Source organism: Lampetra fluviatilis, chromosome 5 (assembly GCF_964198595.1).
Source record: "Lampetra fluviatilis chromosome 5, kcLamFluv1.1, whole genome shotgun sequence".
In the NCBI taxonomy this organism is placed as follows: Eukaryota; Metazoa; Chordata; class Hyperoartia; order Petromyzontiformes; family Petromyzontidae; genus Lampetra; species Lampetra fluviatilis.
The window spans coordinates 16,561,413-16,577,879 of NC_136279.1; the positions used below are offsets into that span (position 1 = coordinate 16,561,413).

The window sequence follows — 16,467 nt, forward strand, 5'->3', positions numbered from 1 at the left end:
GGTGGCTGACAATCGGGCTGCTGTGCACATTCACACCAGCAGATGGTGCGGGTTTCTCCTACGAAGCCTTAGGCAGTAATTGCATGGCGAATCAACCTCCAAAGCTTATGCGTGATAGTACAGCATTACCCCCAATACGGTCTTAAAGGGCGCTTATCCACTAGACAACACAATTTGTTTTTTAAAGGGCATCCGGGGAGATAAAACTTGGCTTTTACAAATTCACCCCGGGCCATAAACACTCCAGGCGTCTCGGACCAGAGTTAATCTCGCCCATGCTATCGATTGATCAATCGGTACTCGTGCAGCAGTTATTACAACCTGTCATCATGCAACAGTTTACAATGGAAAGAATCGGGGGGAGTAAAACTGCGTGACATTTGCAACTGATGCTGGACGTGATTTAGCCACAAGAAACTGGCAGACGTCGTGACAATAAAGATAATTTTGGGCCCCCCCCCCGAATGTACGCACGTTGGTCAATCGTCCATCCTCACGATTTGTTTGCCCCAATGCCACATTGCACATTTTATTTGCTTCATGTGCCTAAAATTAAACCCTTACGGCCGCATCATCGAGAGTGAGTTTTTCGGTACTCGGTATTTACTCGTGCAAACTGTTCGTACGCCAATTCATTGTGCGATGTTTAAAGGGTTTCAAATAATCGCAATGTGAAATGACATCTTCGGCTATGATTCGCAACTTTCGACACGCTTCCCCTCTGTCTCTCTCTGCTCCAAAGATGGGCCACTGTCCGAAAGCATAGGCCAAGCCTGGCTGAGGACACCTGTAATAGGTTTATGGGTCATCCCCGCAAAATTGTTGCGTGAGATACCCATTGGGAAGAAGAGGAGCCCGGTAAGATGCAACGTTGAACCACCATTGGTTGATACTGGGCCAATCCTGGTCCTACGTGACATGTTCACTGGAAGATGGTATGCGGAACATGGCATAGCATGTAGATCGTTGACCTGTGTGGATATTTGAGAATAATCCCATTACAGTGCATACAATGCTCCGGATGCCTCCCACATTCCAAAATGCTCAATTGTGAATTGGCCAAACAAGTTAAACTTGGACCCGACTGAAAGGGGTGGCTCGATCCTCAATTGGTACTCTGCCAGGTAAGGAACCTTTTTTGTTTTATGTACAATTCTTCAGTTGTGAAAGCAGTGTAAAGAGTGGCATCGCGTCTCCGATGTTCTATATCTGCTTCAGTTGATTCAGGCAAGGGGGAAGGGTCTGCGAGGCCCTGCGTGACCTTGTCGCTGTTGCTCAGTGCACTCATTATAACAGTAATCAAACATTAAATAAATATAATAATTATTAAATTATCTGATTAAATTAAGCAAGCTTTTAAACGTAACGTAATATAGAACCTTAAACGCATTTTACATGTGTTTTTTTTGCTAATTAGGCATGTTTCTGCAGTCACTTAAAACTTTAATAAAAAAATAAAACCCCGGGTGAGTTTACTTAACATTCCAATTTTATTACGGTCTATTTTAAAACCGCTAAAAGGTCTTTTTACTTTCAGTGTCGATAAAGTTCTTTGCATTAAAAATAATAAGAACGCGTGTTTTAGCTTTTGCATTCATTTGCAAACGTTTGTGGTTGGCAATTTGCTGGAGGAGGAAGATGCTGTGTTGTTTAAAACATGAAATCGACTTAATTGGTCAAATCCCCATATCGTCAAAATCTTTCTAATGAAACCCATTCTGTCGGCTAACTACCACTTGCTTCTTTTACCATTGGCACTTCAGGTAAAACAAAGCGAAAAACAAAACAACTGTGCTTAAAAATTCTGGCCTGAAGTTTGTAAATTAGTTGCAGGGTTTGTAAATAGCTTTTTGTAAATTAGTTGCAGGACTACTGTACATTCACAGAATTTGGGAATGGATCTAACTCTGTTCATCTAATCAGTGTTCAAAATCCCCGTCGACATTATTGTAGTAACCCGAGTGCCTCCCCGAATGGCACACAAAGGTGGTTAATGGTAAAGGCGTAGCCCTGCAATTACTTGCCCAGGCCACTCGCTGGCAGAAGGGCCTCCACTTAAAGGACCTCTCGACAGCCCCCCCCCCCCCCCCAATTTTGCCTACATTTCCACACTGGCTTTAACGTCTTGGAAGAGGTGGAGGTGCCCACACTTTACCCCACCGTACTGCATCCTGTCGATCGACCGTCGGTTTGTACCTATTCACACTGCCAGGTGTACAGGGGCGAGGATGAGTTTAGTTGCCCCACGCGGTGTTATTTCAAGGCGTGTGGCAGCATCGTTGTTGGGGGACACACCACCGATGATCCCTAATAGGGCTGAAACCACTTAACACACTTGTTGTGTCGGGCAGCAGGGCTCTACTGCTCACGTGTCACATCGAAGACTGAAAAGGGTTACGCATTTGAAAAGAACGGTATGGGACATACACGGAAATGTTTATGCTACTTAAAAACGATAAAACCAGTAATAATACAGCCCTCAAATCAAGCAGCAGAGCCACTCTGCACTGAAGATAATAATAAAGGTGACACCGGTACACGGTTGTCATCACGTCGGGCAAATAGGGCGCTTCTGCACTGCTGGTAACATCAGCGGTGTACACAGTGTGTGATGTGCACACAGTGTGCACCGCTGATGTGCACACAGTGTGCACCGCTGATGTGCACACAGTGTGCACCGCTGATGTGCACACAGTGTGCACCGCTCATGTGCACACAGTGTGCACCGCTGATGTGCACACAGTGTGCACCGCTGATGTGCACACAGTGTGCATGACTGATGTGCACACAGTGTGCACCGCTGCCCGGGTCCAAATGCCACACTGCTCCGAGTCTGGATCCAATGCTGGAATAAACGGAACCCAAAAACACACACACGCGATTCACATGCTCGTGCCACTCTCATGATCATCCCGACATGAGTGGCACGTTAACCTTGAGTTTGAATCCAATCCCGCAATGGTGAGGCATCCCCCAAGCCCATACCAAAGGGATCAGAACCACATTCTGAGTTAGAACCCAGCTTTAATAACCTCTCAGGCTATTGCGTTCGCTAATTCTAGTCCAGCAGAGCCACTTTATTATTAGTCATGTATAAAACCTTAATTACAGTATAGTAATCTCTCTGTATATATTAATAATACGTTACGTATACTACAACGTACCTTAAATATGCATAGATATCTGTAATTTCAAACTAAGTAATTATGTGTGATTGGTTACAGCCATATCTGCATCAGAAAGCTAGTGATATTGAGATTACATTAAATACCGGTTATTGATTACACTGACGACAGAACCGATCATTTAAGGCAGTTATCAAACATACAGGAACGGCATAGTGATGATAATATGTTAATATTGCTTAAATTATGCCTTCTAAAATATCAATGCGGTAATAAATAACGGAGATTATAGCGTTTTAGATTGTTGCGGCCTAGTTGGGATCAGAGCCTCGTCCGAGTGCAGAACGCCTTTTGAGGATCGCTGTCCTGGGAGGATTGGGCGCCAGCAGAAGTCAGAGTTAGAACTACGCTAATTCAGTTACGCGTATGAAGAGAACAATAGTACACGCTATCTCGGTGATTATTCGATGGTAATTCTTCTTGAAGCAGATGTCTTGGCTCTGCCACAACATTTAGGGCAGGACAGTGCCCATTGTTGCTGGGTGGTCAAAGGCCACAGTCCTATAAATTACATCTGTGGTATTTAAGTTTAAATAAAGTTTTATATTTAGTGGTATTTTCATTGTTTCTGTTTTATCTGAATTTTTATTTTAATTACATTTATTCCACCGTGCACTTTCACCCGACCTGGGTGATATGGGCCAAGGTAATTTTAAACGTTGATATCACCTTGCACAACCTGCAGAAACGACCCTAACCTCAACTACCCACTCATACGACGCCAGGGCCGCTCTTTGTCCCGAGGCAGTGGTCAGAATCGGATGAGGTCATCGCACCTTCACATTCACTCTATATATACGACCTCTTACACACAAAGTGCTCGCCACAAATAAACCACAATACCTTGCTGATCTCGCAAAGGGGCATAGACCATCACACAAACTGCGGTCATCCTCGCAGTGGCTTTTGGCGAACCATCGAACAAAGATGGTCACTGCATCGCGCGTTTTCAGATGCGATTCTGCGGCCATCTGGAATGCTCTTCCTTCCAATATTAGGAAGCCACTGGAGCTTATGTACTGTTAAATCTAGATTGAAAACTAATATGTTTAGAACTGCTTTTTGTGTTGAATTTGTTGTCCTCGATTAGCATGGTTGGCTACGTACGGTGCGAAAGAAGTTCAAATACAGGACATACATACTGCCCAGTAGAATGTCGGGCCGATATTGGGCCAACGTCGGTCCACCGGTTCCAACCACATGCCAATGATGGCCCAATGTTGCATGTTTACTGGGTAGATGCCGGTATATGTCGCCCGGCACCAAATGTGTGATGTCCATTGATGTGATTGACCGGTGTGATGGTGTGATTTGCGAGACAGCACATAGCTTGCGAGGCAAGGAACCACAGGAGCTAGGAACCAACAGATCCCAGGGTCAGTCGACACAGCCAGAGAAATTGACTCGTGTTAAAATTATCGTGTAACATCAGTTAGCATGTCGAACTGTTTTTGGTCCAAGAATATTTTTAGTTTAGGGTTTTTTTTAAATATTTTAGTGTCATGTTTTTCATGTTTTTACGCTTTCCACCCCCCACCTCCCCAATGTGAATATTCGAAATTCGTATGCACTTCTTCACACCGATGAGACGCATCATCTAGCAACAACTGAGAAGTGACATACCAGGCTTCCGCAGAAGTCTATCTCGCAGAAAGTGCTCTAACTACTCGACATTTTTTACTTAGTCGTGAAGGTGAATTAATTGTTCACACAATGCACCCTTCTGGCTCAGCCTCCGGCCTGGTCTCCACCGAATGAAGTGCAAAACCAGTGGTGAGGTTTTATTTTGTGCTTCGTCGGCGACTTTGCTGCTGAACGGATCGAACTTGCACTGAACAGAAGGAAGGACCAGGTGGGGCAACAGGAGTTGACGCAGATCACACCCAGCTTCTTCTCAGTCCTGCCTCAGGATGACGAGCGCCCAAGAGCCACCCAGCCACCTTAAATTAACTATTTCCTTTCCGCCATCAATGCGAGGTTCACTTAACTTAAACAGCAACAACACTGAATTCTGATCAACCTAATACACACTGAATAAATAATGATTTGGGCTAACAAATAATAACAACAATCTGGAAAACGAACGCGTGCACTTTAAGGTGTTGAAGTCAATCGCCAACAACTGGCGCGACGGTTGCCGACCCTTGACCTGGAAAATGTTACTAAACGTTCGTTTTGTGCCATCAGCTGCGCTGCTTGCCGAGCGACCGCACGAGCGCCGCCTGCTCGCGCTCCGAGGCTTCGGTCTCCCCCAGCCGGCCGCCCGGCCCGCCGTCGCTGACAGGACGCGGCAAGAAGTGCGCGTTCTTATGGTGCCGGCGAGTCCGCGTGCCGTCGCGGGGTGAGCCGTCGCGGTTGAGCGCCACGTACAGGCGGCGGGAGGAGAGCGCGTGGCGGTGGGCTGCGCTGGCGTACGTGTTGTACCAGTTCTCCTCGAACTGCTCGCGGAAGATGGTGTCCGACGACATTGCGGCCTGGGGCCACGTATGCGAGACACACCACGACCACAAAATGAAAGGTCCGTCGAGTCGAAGTCGTCTTCCGCTCAATGTTGAGCGCTGGGGCGATGCTCATCTACCGTTTACAGCCAGCCCCCCCCTCCCCAGCTTCATCCAGTAAACAGTAAATATGTCAATGTCGGCCCAACGTGGACATTATCGTTGGAAATGCTGGACCAACGTTTAGCCCAAAATTCCATGTTTACTGGGGAGCCAGTGGCATAAAATCCACAATCCTATAGTGAGTATACGGTAAGTCTATTCATAGGGCGACCACTGTTGACTGCACCACAACGTGGTACAGTAGCCGGTGTGTAGGATCAATGGCAGAGTGAGCATCTCACAATCAGAAAGTTGCGAGTTCACACTGCGAGGTGTGGTGCAGACCACACCTTGCCATCGTGCCCTGTTTGGATATGAAATGTATCAATGGGTGCTTGGCTAACAGCACTTGCTCCAAAAGTCTGTGAGAGGTAGGTTAATTGGGGAGCCATTTTGTTTGCGTTTGCGTTTGTGCGTGCGTGGACTCACTGTTGCATACAGCTCTCCGCGCTGGTTCATGGCGAGGTACATGCCCGTGTGCGCCCCGCGGATGCTCACCAGCCCCACGGCCACGCTGATGAACTCGAGGATCCCTGCAGCAGAGACGGGGCCACATCTGTGAGCAACGGTCACTTCAGCGAGTGCACAGTGGTCGGTGGAAACAGCAATTGGCTGGCAGTAGGTTTGTTATCATGAGCAGGGCACAGCAGTTCACAGTCCCAAGGTGGCACTGGTGTACCCATGATGCACGTGCACACACATCCCTTTTGCCAATCAACTGCTGGACGAGGGCCTCCTGATTCCGCGTGGGTCGTTGTGCAGGTTACTCGGCCGTACTTCACTACGCTCGTCAGTGCGTGTTGGTGACGGGAAATGAGCATCGACATGGAGCCATAGTTTAATGCAACAATTGATTTTACTGCACTGCTCTCTGCTGACCACAATGCAGCATCAGCCTATGACACCTGTTTTATTTTGCCGCCTCGCACCTCTTCCAAGATATGAATTCTGATTTTTCAAAACTAATACATGACATCGTGATGAGAAAAGACTCATTTGGAAATTGTAGTTCCCAGTAGAAATATACACACAAAATAAGTTATCGTGATGAGGTGACGATTGTCATGTATTCGTTGACCGGAATTCCAATAAGTATAACCCGTAAAAACAAAGTTTTCCACTATAAATCCTTTATATGCGTGGCAGCGAACTTAATATAAAGGATTTAAAAATATATTCGCCTGTGGAGGACGCGGGGATCGATCCCGCGACCTTTGGCATGGGAAGCGAGGGCGCTACCAACTGCGCTACTCCACCACGGCCTGTAGAGGGGTTACGCTCTGGGCTCTTACACTCTGACGTTCAGCCAAAGCCATGAATGCGTTCTATTTGATATGTAAAATATTTTTTTTTTGCCTAAAAAGTGTAAAATTTTGGGAATTTTTTTTCACGAACAATAATTGTCTGGCACAACGAGTCTGTGTGGAAAATGTCAGCTCGATTGGATCACGGGAAGTGGGTTAAAAAACGACCAAAGGATTTGCACGGTCCTAAGCAAGCAAGCACGCAAGCAAGCAAGCACGCGAACTTAATATAAAGGATTTAAAAATATGACATGGAACAACACGTTCAGTCGCGTGCACGATCACTCTAGACCCAGACGACGTCGAGCACATGGTTTCACCTATATCACAGTTATTGGGAAACATTTTTTTTTTTACCCGCAGCACTTAAATTCAAAGTCTGCAGAGTCTCCTGGCATGGGCACTAGCCCCCGCGAGGGACACCCAACCCCAGGGCACGAGCTGAGGAACTCAAAGAATTTGGCTCGGTGTCACATCATGGCCATTACAAACGCCCCCGAGCGATGTAAAAAACCCAACCCGGGGCTTGAACCCCCTCCCTCCCTCCCTGATCCAAAGAGGTTCAATGTGAGGTTCACAGTTATCTTGATATGGTCCTTGTGATCCCACAGATCATCATCATATACTCCTTCACCCAGCACTGTCATCTTTGCAACGTTTTATACAGTGGCGGTAGCAGCAGCAGCAACGAGAGGTCCTAGACGAAGCATGCGGCAATACACCCCCCCCCGCCCACTACGGCCTAAACCCTCGCAGCGATTCAATAAATTTAAGAATCTATTCTTTTTAACTCTTTCCAACTTGAGTTGACAGCGTCAATGCATCAGCTTTGTCCATCTGTCTGAAACGGAGAAGGGGGCACGATAACTCTCGTAAAGATGATCCGGTATGAACGAAACGCCAGTTTAAGGTTGCGTTGCCATTAAAAAAAAAACCCCAGTCAAATTGATCAAAGCGTTGCCCCAAGTTTGTAGACCCATACGCCGCGCACTAAAACGACCCACTTCGACATCCTGGCCCTTGTCCGTCTCGTCGCGGCCTACAGATGTTACCGCTTCCTGTGTGCCCCGCATGGGCCCTGCCGTTATTATCGCTGATTAAAGACAAACACTGTCAGGCATCGGAAGCTTTAAGTGAACGGAGAAAAAAGCAGGCTTCCAAAATTACCGTGAGCTTTATCCAAGATTTTCTGAGTGTTTCTTAACCACGTCTGGCACAGTCTAATAAAACTTGAAGGGGAAAAAAAATCCACCAGGCATGGACTCAAAAAAATATATAACAACGCAACAAAGTTTTTAAAACGAAAAAAAAATTCCCCTGTAAAACACCTGTAATGCATGAGGGTTTTAGCAGTCAAGGAAGATGATACCCATCGTTTTCTCTGCTTTAACGCACACTACGGAGTTCGCAGGCAGAGTAGCGGGCAGAATACCTGACCTCTTATTCTCCAATGCTCATATTGTCCCAAGATTACCACAGGAGAGTGCTGTGAACGTGCCGTTTCGTGTTCAATTGAAAATGAGAAGGCACGCTTCGGGGATTTTTGTTAACCGTGGATGTTAAGGATCATTGGACTCCCTTGCCTGCAGGCACGCAGCCTCTGAGGCTCTGGTGCCGCTCGCACGCACGACCCCCACAGTGGCTGCTCCCCTGTCCACTGCCCGGCAACCCTTCTCCCCGTTTCAAAACGCATACAGAAGGGTGTACAAAAAGCGTTTCAGAGCCTTTGTGTATTGTCACCATGAAAATAAATTGGAGCAAAAATGTTGACCTACCAACTGACAGGCAGCAGCGAGAAAGACACGAGCCAACTGGAGACACGGTGGTGTCATCATCACTATTGGGGCTCGTCAGTCGAGTGCGGTCACCAAATGCTGACCGCTCGCAAAAAAAACGATTTGCCTCCGGTAACCATTTACCGAATCGGCTGTGGTCCCGGCGCGTGCCGTGCACCGTGCCGTTGGGCAGCAGGGTGACGTGGAATCCCGTGCGGCAGTAGAGCTGCCGGCGCCGCATGACGCCCTTCATGTGGAGCAGGCCCCCTCCTCCGGCTGCTCCCAAGATGCCCATTCCGGCGCCAGCGCCGCCAACGACGCCGCCGCCGCCCCCATCCGCTCCGCCGCGGCCCATGTGCTCGCTCAGGGACATCACGTCGGCGAGGTGGCCGCTCTGCTGCTGGAGGCCGGCGCTGTGGTGGAGACCGGCGCTCTGGTGGTGGTGGTGGCTCACTGGATGTTGATGGTGGTTGCCCTGCATGCTTTGTAAGAGTGCGCCCAGTGGCTCGCTGGGTAGAGATGTCATTACGTTGGCCGGGATTCCGTTGGTGGCGGCCGCGAGGGCTTGCAGGGCTGAGGTTATCTCTGCGATGGCCGGCATTGTTGTGAACATGCAGAGGTGAGCGACGAGGTTTTGTGTTTAGGACAAAATGACGCCGGCGATGCAGATGTCTTGTTCGCACGAAGGTTGGCGGGTGAAACTTGACTGCTTGCCGATGAACAAATTGTTCTCATCTGAAGAAATCCACTTGTGTTGGAAGTTGTCTTGTTTGTTAATGAAAACCAGAATATTCGTGAGTAGCTGTCACTGGATTCTTAAGTGGTGGTTGAAGGAGCAGATTCTGTTTGGATTTCGTTTGATTCTGTTGGGTTCGGATATGGGTAGAAAATTGTATGGATTTGCTGGAACTGCGTGTGATTCACAATCAGGTCATTAAACATGGAATTAACTTTATTTGAAGATTTCCAATTTTAATGCCCAACCAACACGCATCAAACTTTATTCTTGACAATGAATTGAGTGTTTGCGGATTCTTTTTGAATTCACGAATGAACTTTAAACCAAGAAATAAAAGTCCCCGTTGTATCCAACGCTTTTAAATGTTCTCACTTTTAATTTGCTGTGAACAATATTGTTTGAGGCGCATCCACGCTGTGTCCCGCCAACTTGTATCCTCAGAAGTCTGAGTTAGCTGTAACCCTTTTAGTTTCCCTTCAGGGCTGAGTCAATATTATTTTATTGGGCGTCAATTCTGCCCTCGTACAGACGCTGCTGGCCGTGTGCAGTCCAGCTAAGGCCTGCTGCAGGTCTCAAATTTATACTGACGTTAAGTTAGTTTATGAAATATAGGAAAAACGTGTTTCAATTTAATAGAAGAGATGGCTTGGTAGAGAAGACGTTTGGAAGAATCTGCAAGATCTGGTCGTTCTACGTCTGGGACGAAATGTTATGATGGTTGGGAGTAAGACACCGTCCAAGAGTTGCTGGAGGCCTTGGATTGAGATGGACAAACTCGGGTTTTAAAGCACTCGGGACACTTTTCAAAGGTTTGCCGAGTACAGGCCTGAAAGGCTATGACCCCAAATGCCCAGCACTAATTGTGATATAGCAGATGTAAATGTTGTAGACGTTTCAGGCTATAGAAGCCAATGTACATTGACGATGAAAACGAGTCCGACACCAGAGAATGGAGGATGATGATCTTGGCTGAGATTAATGATCGATCATAACGCCTGCCGGGCACACTGCCTTCTAGTCCAATGAGAGACAAGTGGAGGGTGCCGTGGCCCGGGGGGCTTTCGTCGATCAAAGTTTTGTTGGGCCGCAGCGATCAGAAATCCAAGCTGCACGTGGCGACTTGGCGTGAGCGTCACGCGGTCACACGAAGTCCCAACGGAGTCGCAGTCAAACTCGGGCCACTTGCCCGTTCCATTCAGAGCCGAGGTATGGCCATCGTCGCGGGTGTATAATGTAGGGCAAGGAGGGCGTGGAGGAAGTCGGTCAAATACGAGGAGGACAGTCGAAATAAAAGTGGGATAAATATTAGGAGGGCAAAAAAAACACAGGAGTAGGAGAAGAACTAAGATATTAATGTAGAATGAGGAGCAGGATAAAGACTTCAGGTGATGAAGGCACGAAGGATGAGAATGGGGAGGGCCCAGGTGGCTAAGGATGATGACGAGGAGGCTCAGGGTGAGGAGGGGGAGGCTGAGGATGATGACGACGATGACTGTTCTGTTAGTATTGTCGTGTGTTCACGCGGGTGTAGTATCACGCGCGAATTTTCTGGCCGGGGAGAGGCACGTGGGCTTGCGGATGAGCGTGTGTCCACCCAGTACCTGCAACCACGTGCACAAACCAGACACGCACAGGTTAGTGCTGCATCACCACGGAGACAAAGTAGCCTGTCTCCATAGAAACATACTCAGTAACGTATCTCCATGGAAACACACTTGTCTTGTCCCCATAGCAGCATATTCAGTGATGTGTCTCTATGGAGACGCACGTCTCCATGGAGATAGACCATCAATGATTATCCGCATGGTGACCCACGGTCATCACCGCATCTCCAAGGAGACGCACCATTTAAATAAATATACATTAAGGACACACTTGGGTTATGAGCGTGGTTAATACAGACAGTCATAGTAATACAATACAACAATATATTATTACAGCTATTATGACATAGCCATTACGATGTCTACGTCGTAGACTTCCGAGCAACGTGATAAATAGAACTGTTGTTACAACTGAAAGTGATCGTTCCATGGCAGCCTCTCTGGCCTTCACGTGGAGCTGACAAGCACGTGTGACAGGGACTGAAGCTCATCGCTGGACCCGTCCCTTGTCACGACGAGAGAGAGGGGAGAGCAGCTTAGAGCTCCTCTCCTCCCACTCCCCATCGTGCCCCACGTGCATGGCTAGCAGCATTGCCAGATGGGAGGTTTTACCCCTATACCTAGAGATTGTGTTCTTGGAATTAGTTCTATATGGGGAGGGGTGGAGAGGGGAGGGGGGGGTTCTGATTTATTTTTTAAAAACCATCTGGAGGGAACTGCTGCGGCCGATTTCTTGTTTTGCTGACCGGTTGGGTTTTGCGTCCGTCGTTGTTTGCTTGGTTTGATCATTCCTTTGACGCGTGGACGGGTTTTGTTTTCTTTCAGAAAATTAAGTGGATGTTTGAAATAACCGAAGAGAGTTATTTTAAAGTGGATCTTCTCAAGTATAGCAGAGTTGATAGGCTTAGCTCAATCACCGATGACTGCACGCAAAAAAATCTTATAAATTTACATTTTCTCCTTCATTTCATTTGGCAAAAATTCCAGCTCGAAGAATTACACGATCAGCTTGGCAGTGATACGAGAGCAGGTGGAGAATGTGTTGCCTCCTGCTGCGTGGAACAGAGCTTGATTGGATCTCAGAGGTAGCTCTGTGGCATCCGCTTCTGCGGGCCATTCTCTAACACGAAGGATGGCACTGCTGTGTGAAAAATCCGAATGGTAACTTCGTCTTCATGGCATGACACCGATTGCAATAAGTGGGATCAAATGGGGGGAAAGTTTGGTAAACACTAAAGCAATTAAAGCGTATGGGATATTTTTGACGGTATCAAAGTTTAACAAAAGTAAGTGTGGGTTTTACCCTGTCTGGCAATCAAACAGGCGTTCAGATGTTCAAACACCAAATATATGTATTATCAGAGTATGTTTGCATATTTTCACACAAATGCTGTGTGTGGTTAATGCAGACTTAATTCCTTGCAACATATATCTATTTTGTGTTTGAACATCTTAACACCTGTTTTATTGCCAGTAAGGGTAAAACCTACGTTTTATGTTTCATACCAGGGTGTTTTTAAAAGGTGGACCCACTTTCAAAGCAGTATGGCAACATGTTAAAATTACACAAAAAGTTACAAATGGTTTAATGAGTTATCAAGTTTTACTAACCATTTTATAAATGCTCTATGTGCCCTCCACCTGCTGTACGGACAACATCGAGACGATAGTTGAATTTATCCCAAACGCCTCTCTTCTCACGTTTTCCTCTGGGGTGCGTGGTCGCCCTGTGCTCTTCCCCTTACATAAACAGCCTGATTCCTCAAATTGTCGGTACCAACGACGAATGCTCTTTGACATTGGCGGATCAATGCCAAAACGCCGTTGAAATGCACGCTGCACCGCAATTACGGATTTAGTCTTGCTGAACTGCAGAACGCAAAACGCCCCTTGTGTGTTGTGGGGTCACCGTCTTGCGAATAACTGAGGCTAGGGGCTGTTTGTGCGCTGGGAGAGGCATCTACCGGTAATCATTTGAAACTCTATGCCCCGCCCTCTCTATGCCCCGCCCTCTCCATGCCCCGCCCTCTCCATGCCCCGCCTTCTCTATGCCCCGCCCTTTCTAGTGGTAAGTGTTTCATTCATGGGCGGTTCGTGGTTGCAGAGATATAGCGATTTCAAATCGGGTCTATCCTTTTTAAATACCCTGTACTTTGATACTGGCAAAAAAGTCCCATGTTATCGCTGCTCACCCCAGCTAGAAATGATCTGATACGTGCATTGTCGGTGTACTGTTCGTCTTTTGCCATTCTATGGTCTGACACTGGGTGAGACTAGGCCATAAAGAAGGCTGTCTCTGGTGTAGGCCAATCAGTTTCAAAGACAATGTATATATTACCAGAGCATGTTTGTTTGCATGTTCACCATACGTACTGTGTGTGGTTAATGCAGACTTGATGCCTTGCAAAAGGTACCTATTTGGTGTTTGAACATCTTAACACCTGTTCTATTGCCAGAAAGTGTAAAACCTATTCTTATTTTTCAAACTTACTACGGTAAACACCTCCTAATCTTCAGTTGGGATTTGTTTCTCCCATCTGGCAAATCTGGTGACCAATGTCCTTTTGTGTCAATACGTTGTCAAATGCACTGGATTTCCATAAAATATTAACTTCATTTACTGCATTATAAACGCACATAGGAAAAAATTGCCTTGTGGGAAGGTATAATTTTACTCTTATTTTATTATAATTACATTTTCTACATCTGTGAAAAAATATGTGAAAAGAGCCTGATAGCTCATCGGATTCCTCCAGTATAAATACATATTCTGATTCTGAACAAAACGAGCATGAACACGGAACCAGGATACAAGGGGTCGCCACATCAGTTTAAGACGGATTCATTTCCAAACCCTGGCTGTGATTTAGAGCAGAGAAGAGGTGCAGAGGAAAGAGAGAGGAAGAGGGAGAAATAGTGAAAGAGAGAATGGGAACATTAAATATCGGGAGTGACTTGAGGGGGTAAGATGATCAAGCCAACGACGAATTAGCAAGTCGGACCCACACCATCCTCATGGCATCCAGCGAACCCCGTGTGAGAGAGACTCCCACAATGTTCAATTACTCCTCGTGCCTCATGTTCTAAAGTGGGAAGATCTGGAGTTTTTCAGTGGTTCAATTTGCAGGAGGAGGCTGAAAGGCACTGATGGGAATTTTCATAGAGGGTCCCGTGGGGGCGGAGATGAAATCACGAGTGAAGAAATGCCAAACAGGCACATGTGCCTATGGAGGGAGGGGTCAGGGTGTCCCTAATAAGTCATTGACAACAGAACCATAAGGTATGGGAATAGGTGTGTATGGCCTGGTTGGAGTTTTATTTTAATGGCTTATAAATTGTCCAAAGTTGTTATCGACATGACAGCTGCATGGGTTAGCCAGACACCCGTGAGTCGCTCATTCCTTGCTATCGCCTCTGCCAGCGATGACGCAAACACCAACCACCGTATTCTCCGGAGTATACGACTATCCGGAAAATAAGACGCACTCCAAACGTGTTCCAGGTATACAACTCTCACTCAGCACAAAAGACAAAGACCGCCCGTTTAGCCTTAACAGACGTGTTGTTGATGAGCGCCAATCAAGGCCGGCAGGGCTTACGATGGCGTAGGTGGCCAGGACCACGCCCGGCCGCCTTTGTCTCCCTAGCGGTGATGTTTACACACCGCACCAGGTACCCATTTGAGGCTGAGTCGACCTAGGGGAGGCCCGGGACTGGTTCGGATAATCGTCAGAGCATACACACACACATATGCACCCTACTGGCTTATACGTCCTATTCGCGCGACAACAGCCACGTGCCCGTACACACGCCGCGTGTGCACAGCTCAACCTGCGCATGGCATGAGAGAGGAACGGCTCCTCCGCAAATTTTGTACGGGAGAGGAGCAAAGCAAGCAAGCCATATGCTGTGCCCCCCCCCACCCCCACAGATAATATCCATTATAGCCCCCCCCCCTCCCGTGAAGACTCGATATGACATAGCCCCCCCCCCCCCCTTATCCCCGGCTACTTGCCCCCCCCCCCAAAAAATAAGTCTAAATCATTCTCACGCCCCTGCAACCGAGCTTCCCAGCTGCTGGAGGACAAACGCCGAGCACCTGGTTGAAATTAGGGTTAAATTCCTCGGTGTTTTAAGGTTTTTTTCATTATTTACTTGGTATGTGTAGATACTGTATATACATACAACTGTTCACGTGCTGTTTGTTGAACATCCACTGACACAAGTGCTCGCAGGCATACATGTATACATCCAGTTGTCCATCAATTCCACTGCTGGATAAGGGCCTCCCTTCCCCAACGTCGTGTACTAGGTCGATGGGGAGAATTAGGATTTCCAACTATTAATGATTTTATTAACTTTTTTTTTAAACATCTCACAATTAACATCTCCCGGATTGCTTTCCATCGTAACCGATCAATACCAATTCCAGTAGACTCCCGGCCAATCCGGGACGGTTGGCAACCATGGGGAGAGCAATATGGCTTTTTGCTGCACGGCCGGCCCTCTACTGCCCAAGCACGCAGCCCCACAGCAGCAAGAACAACCTACAGCACCTGTCGATGCACGCACGGTGTCATCCAACACACTATCCAGGCTTAGCTTCCGAGATCTGACTTGCTTGGGTTGCATTAAGAGGTGGTCTGAATTGCTTAATGAGCCAATCGAGTCAGTAGAACTCCGATTGTTATTCAATGAGTTTCTACCAAAGGAGATTTGAGTTGGTATGATTGCTGTGCACCATGTTCTCCGTATGACATGATGCATTTTTTTCTCGTACAGTATTTAAAATTAAAAGTATAACTCAACTATTATCACTATAAACTAGTTTATAATGTTTACCAGGTAAGGCCCAATGAGCTATATCGCTCTTTTTCAGAAGCGACTTATCACAAATGATAGCTCACGTGAAAATGGCCCATTGCTCTAAACGCGCGTTGATCATTATAAATGTGGAGGGAAAAACCGGAGGACCAGGAGAAAATTCCACGTGACAACAGGGAGAGAGAAACGTGCAAACTCCAAATGTACTGCAGCAGGCGTCAGGGTCGTGATCGAACCCACGACCTCCTCCATATCAGGCGAGGGAGTTAACATCTCACCACCGCGGCGTCTTATAATCCGATAGGTGTGTATGTATCTGTGTATGAATATATTACTTTATTGACACCGAGCACAATAATTTAGGGTTCCGATTTAAAGCTTTCGTGACTGCAGGGATTCATATTCTTGGATCTTTCCGTAAAGTCACGTAGAAGGG

General features: G+C 47.1%; 1 protein-coding gene across 1 annotated transcript; it reads right to left on the reverse strand.

The window, feature by feature from the left end:
- Positions 1-5,368: 5,368 nt before the first annotated feature.
- Positions 5,369-9,465, reverse strand: LOC144932333 (fibroblast growth factor 20-like). Its single transcript, XM_078856273.1, has 3 exons — positions 9,009-9,465; positions 6,215-6,318; positions 5,369-5,659 (listed from the first exon to the last, which is right to left on the reverse strand). Exons 1-3 carry the CDS (start codon positions 9,463-9,465, stop codon positions 5,369-5,371), a joined length of 852 nt encoding a protein of 283 aa, XP_078712399.1.
- Between the last annotated feature and the right edge of the window lie 7,002 nt (positions 9,466-16,467).

What these genes read in the sequence shown, in the direction of transcription:
- LOC144932333 (XM_078856273.1), bottom strand. Translation starts at nt 9,465, where the DNA reads ATGCCGGCCATCGCAGAGATAACCTCAGCCCTGCAAGCCCTCGCGGCC. An exon ending in CCGGGACCACAGCCGATTCG is followed by an intron (nt 6,319 to 9,008) that starts GTAAATGGTTAC and finishes TCTCTGCTGCAG; the next exon opens with GGATCCTCGAGTTCATCAGC. An exon ending in GCGGAGAGCTGTATGCAACA is followed by an intron (nt 5,660 to 6,214) that starts GTGAGTCCACGC and finishes ACGTGGCCCCAG; the next exon opens with GCCGCAATGTCGTCGGACAC.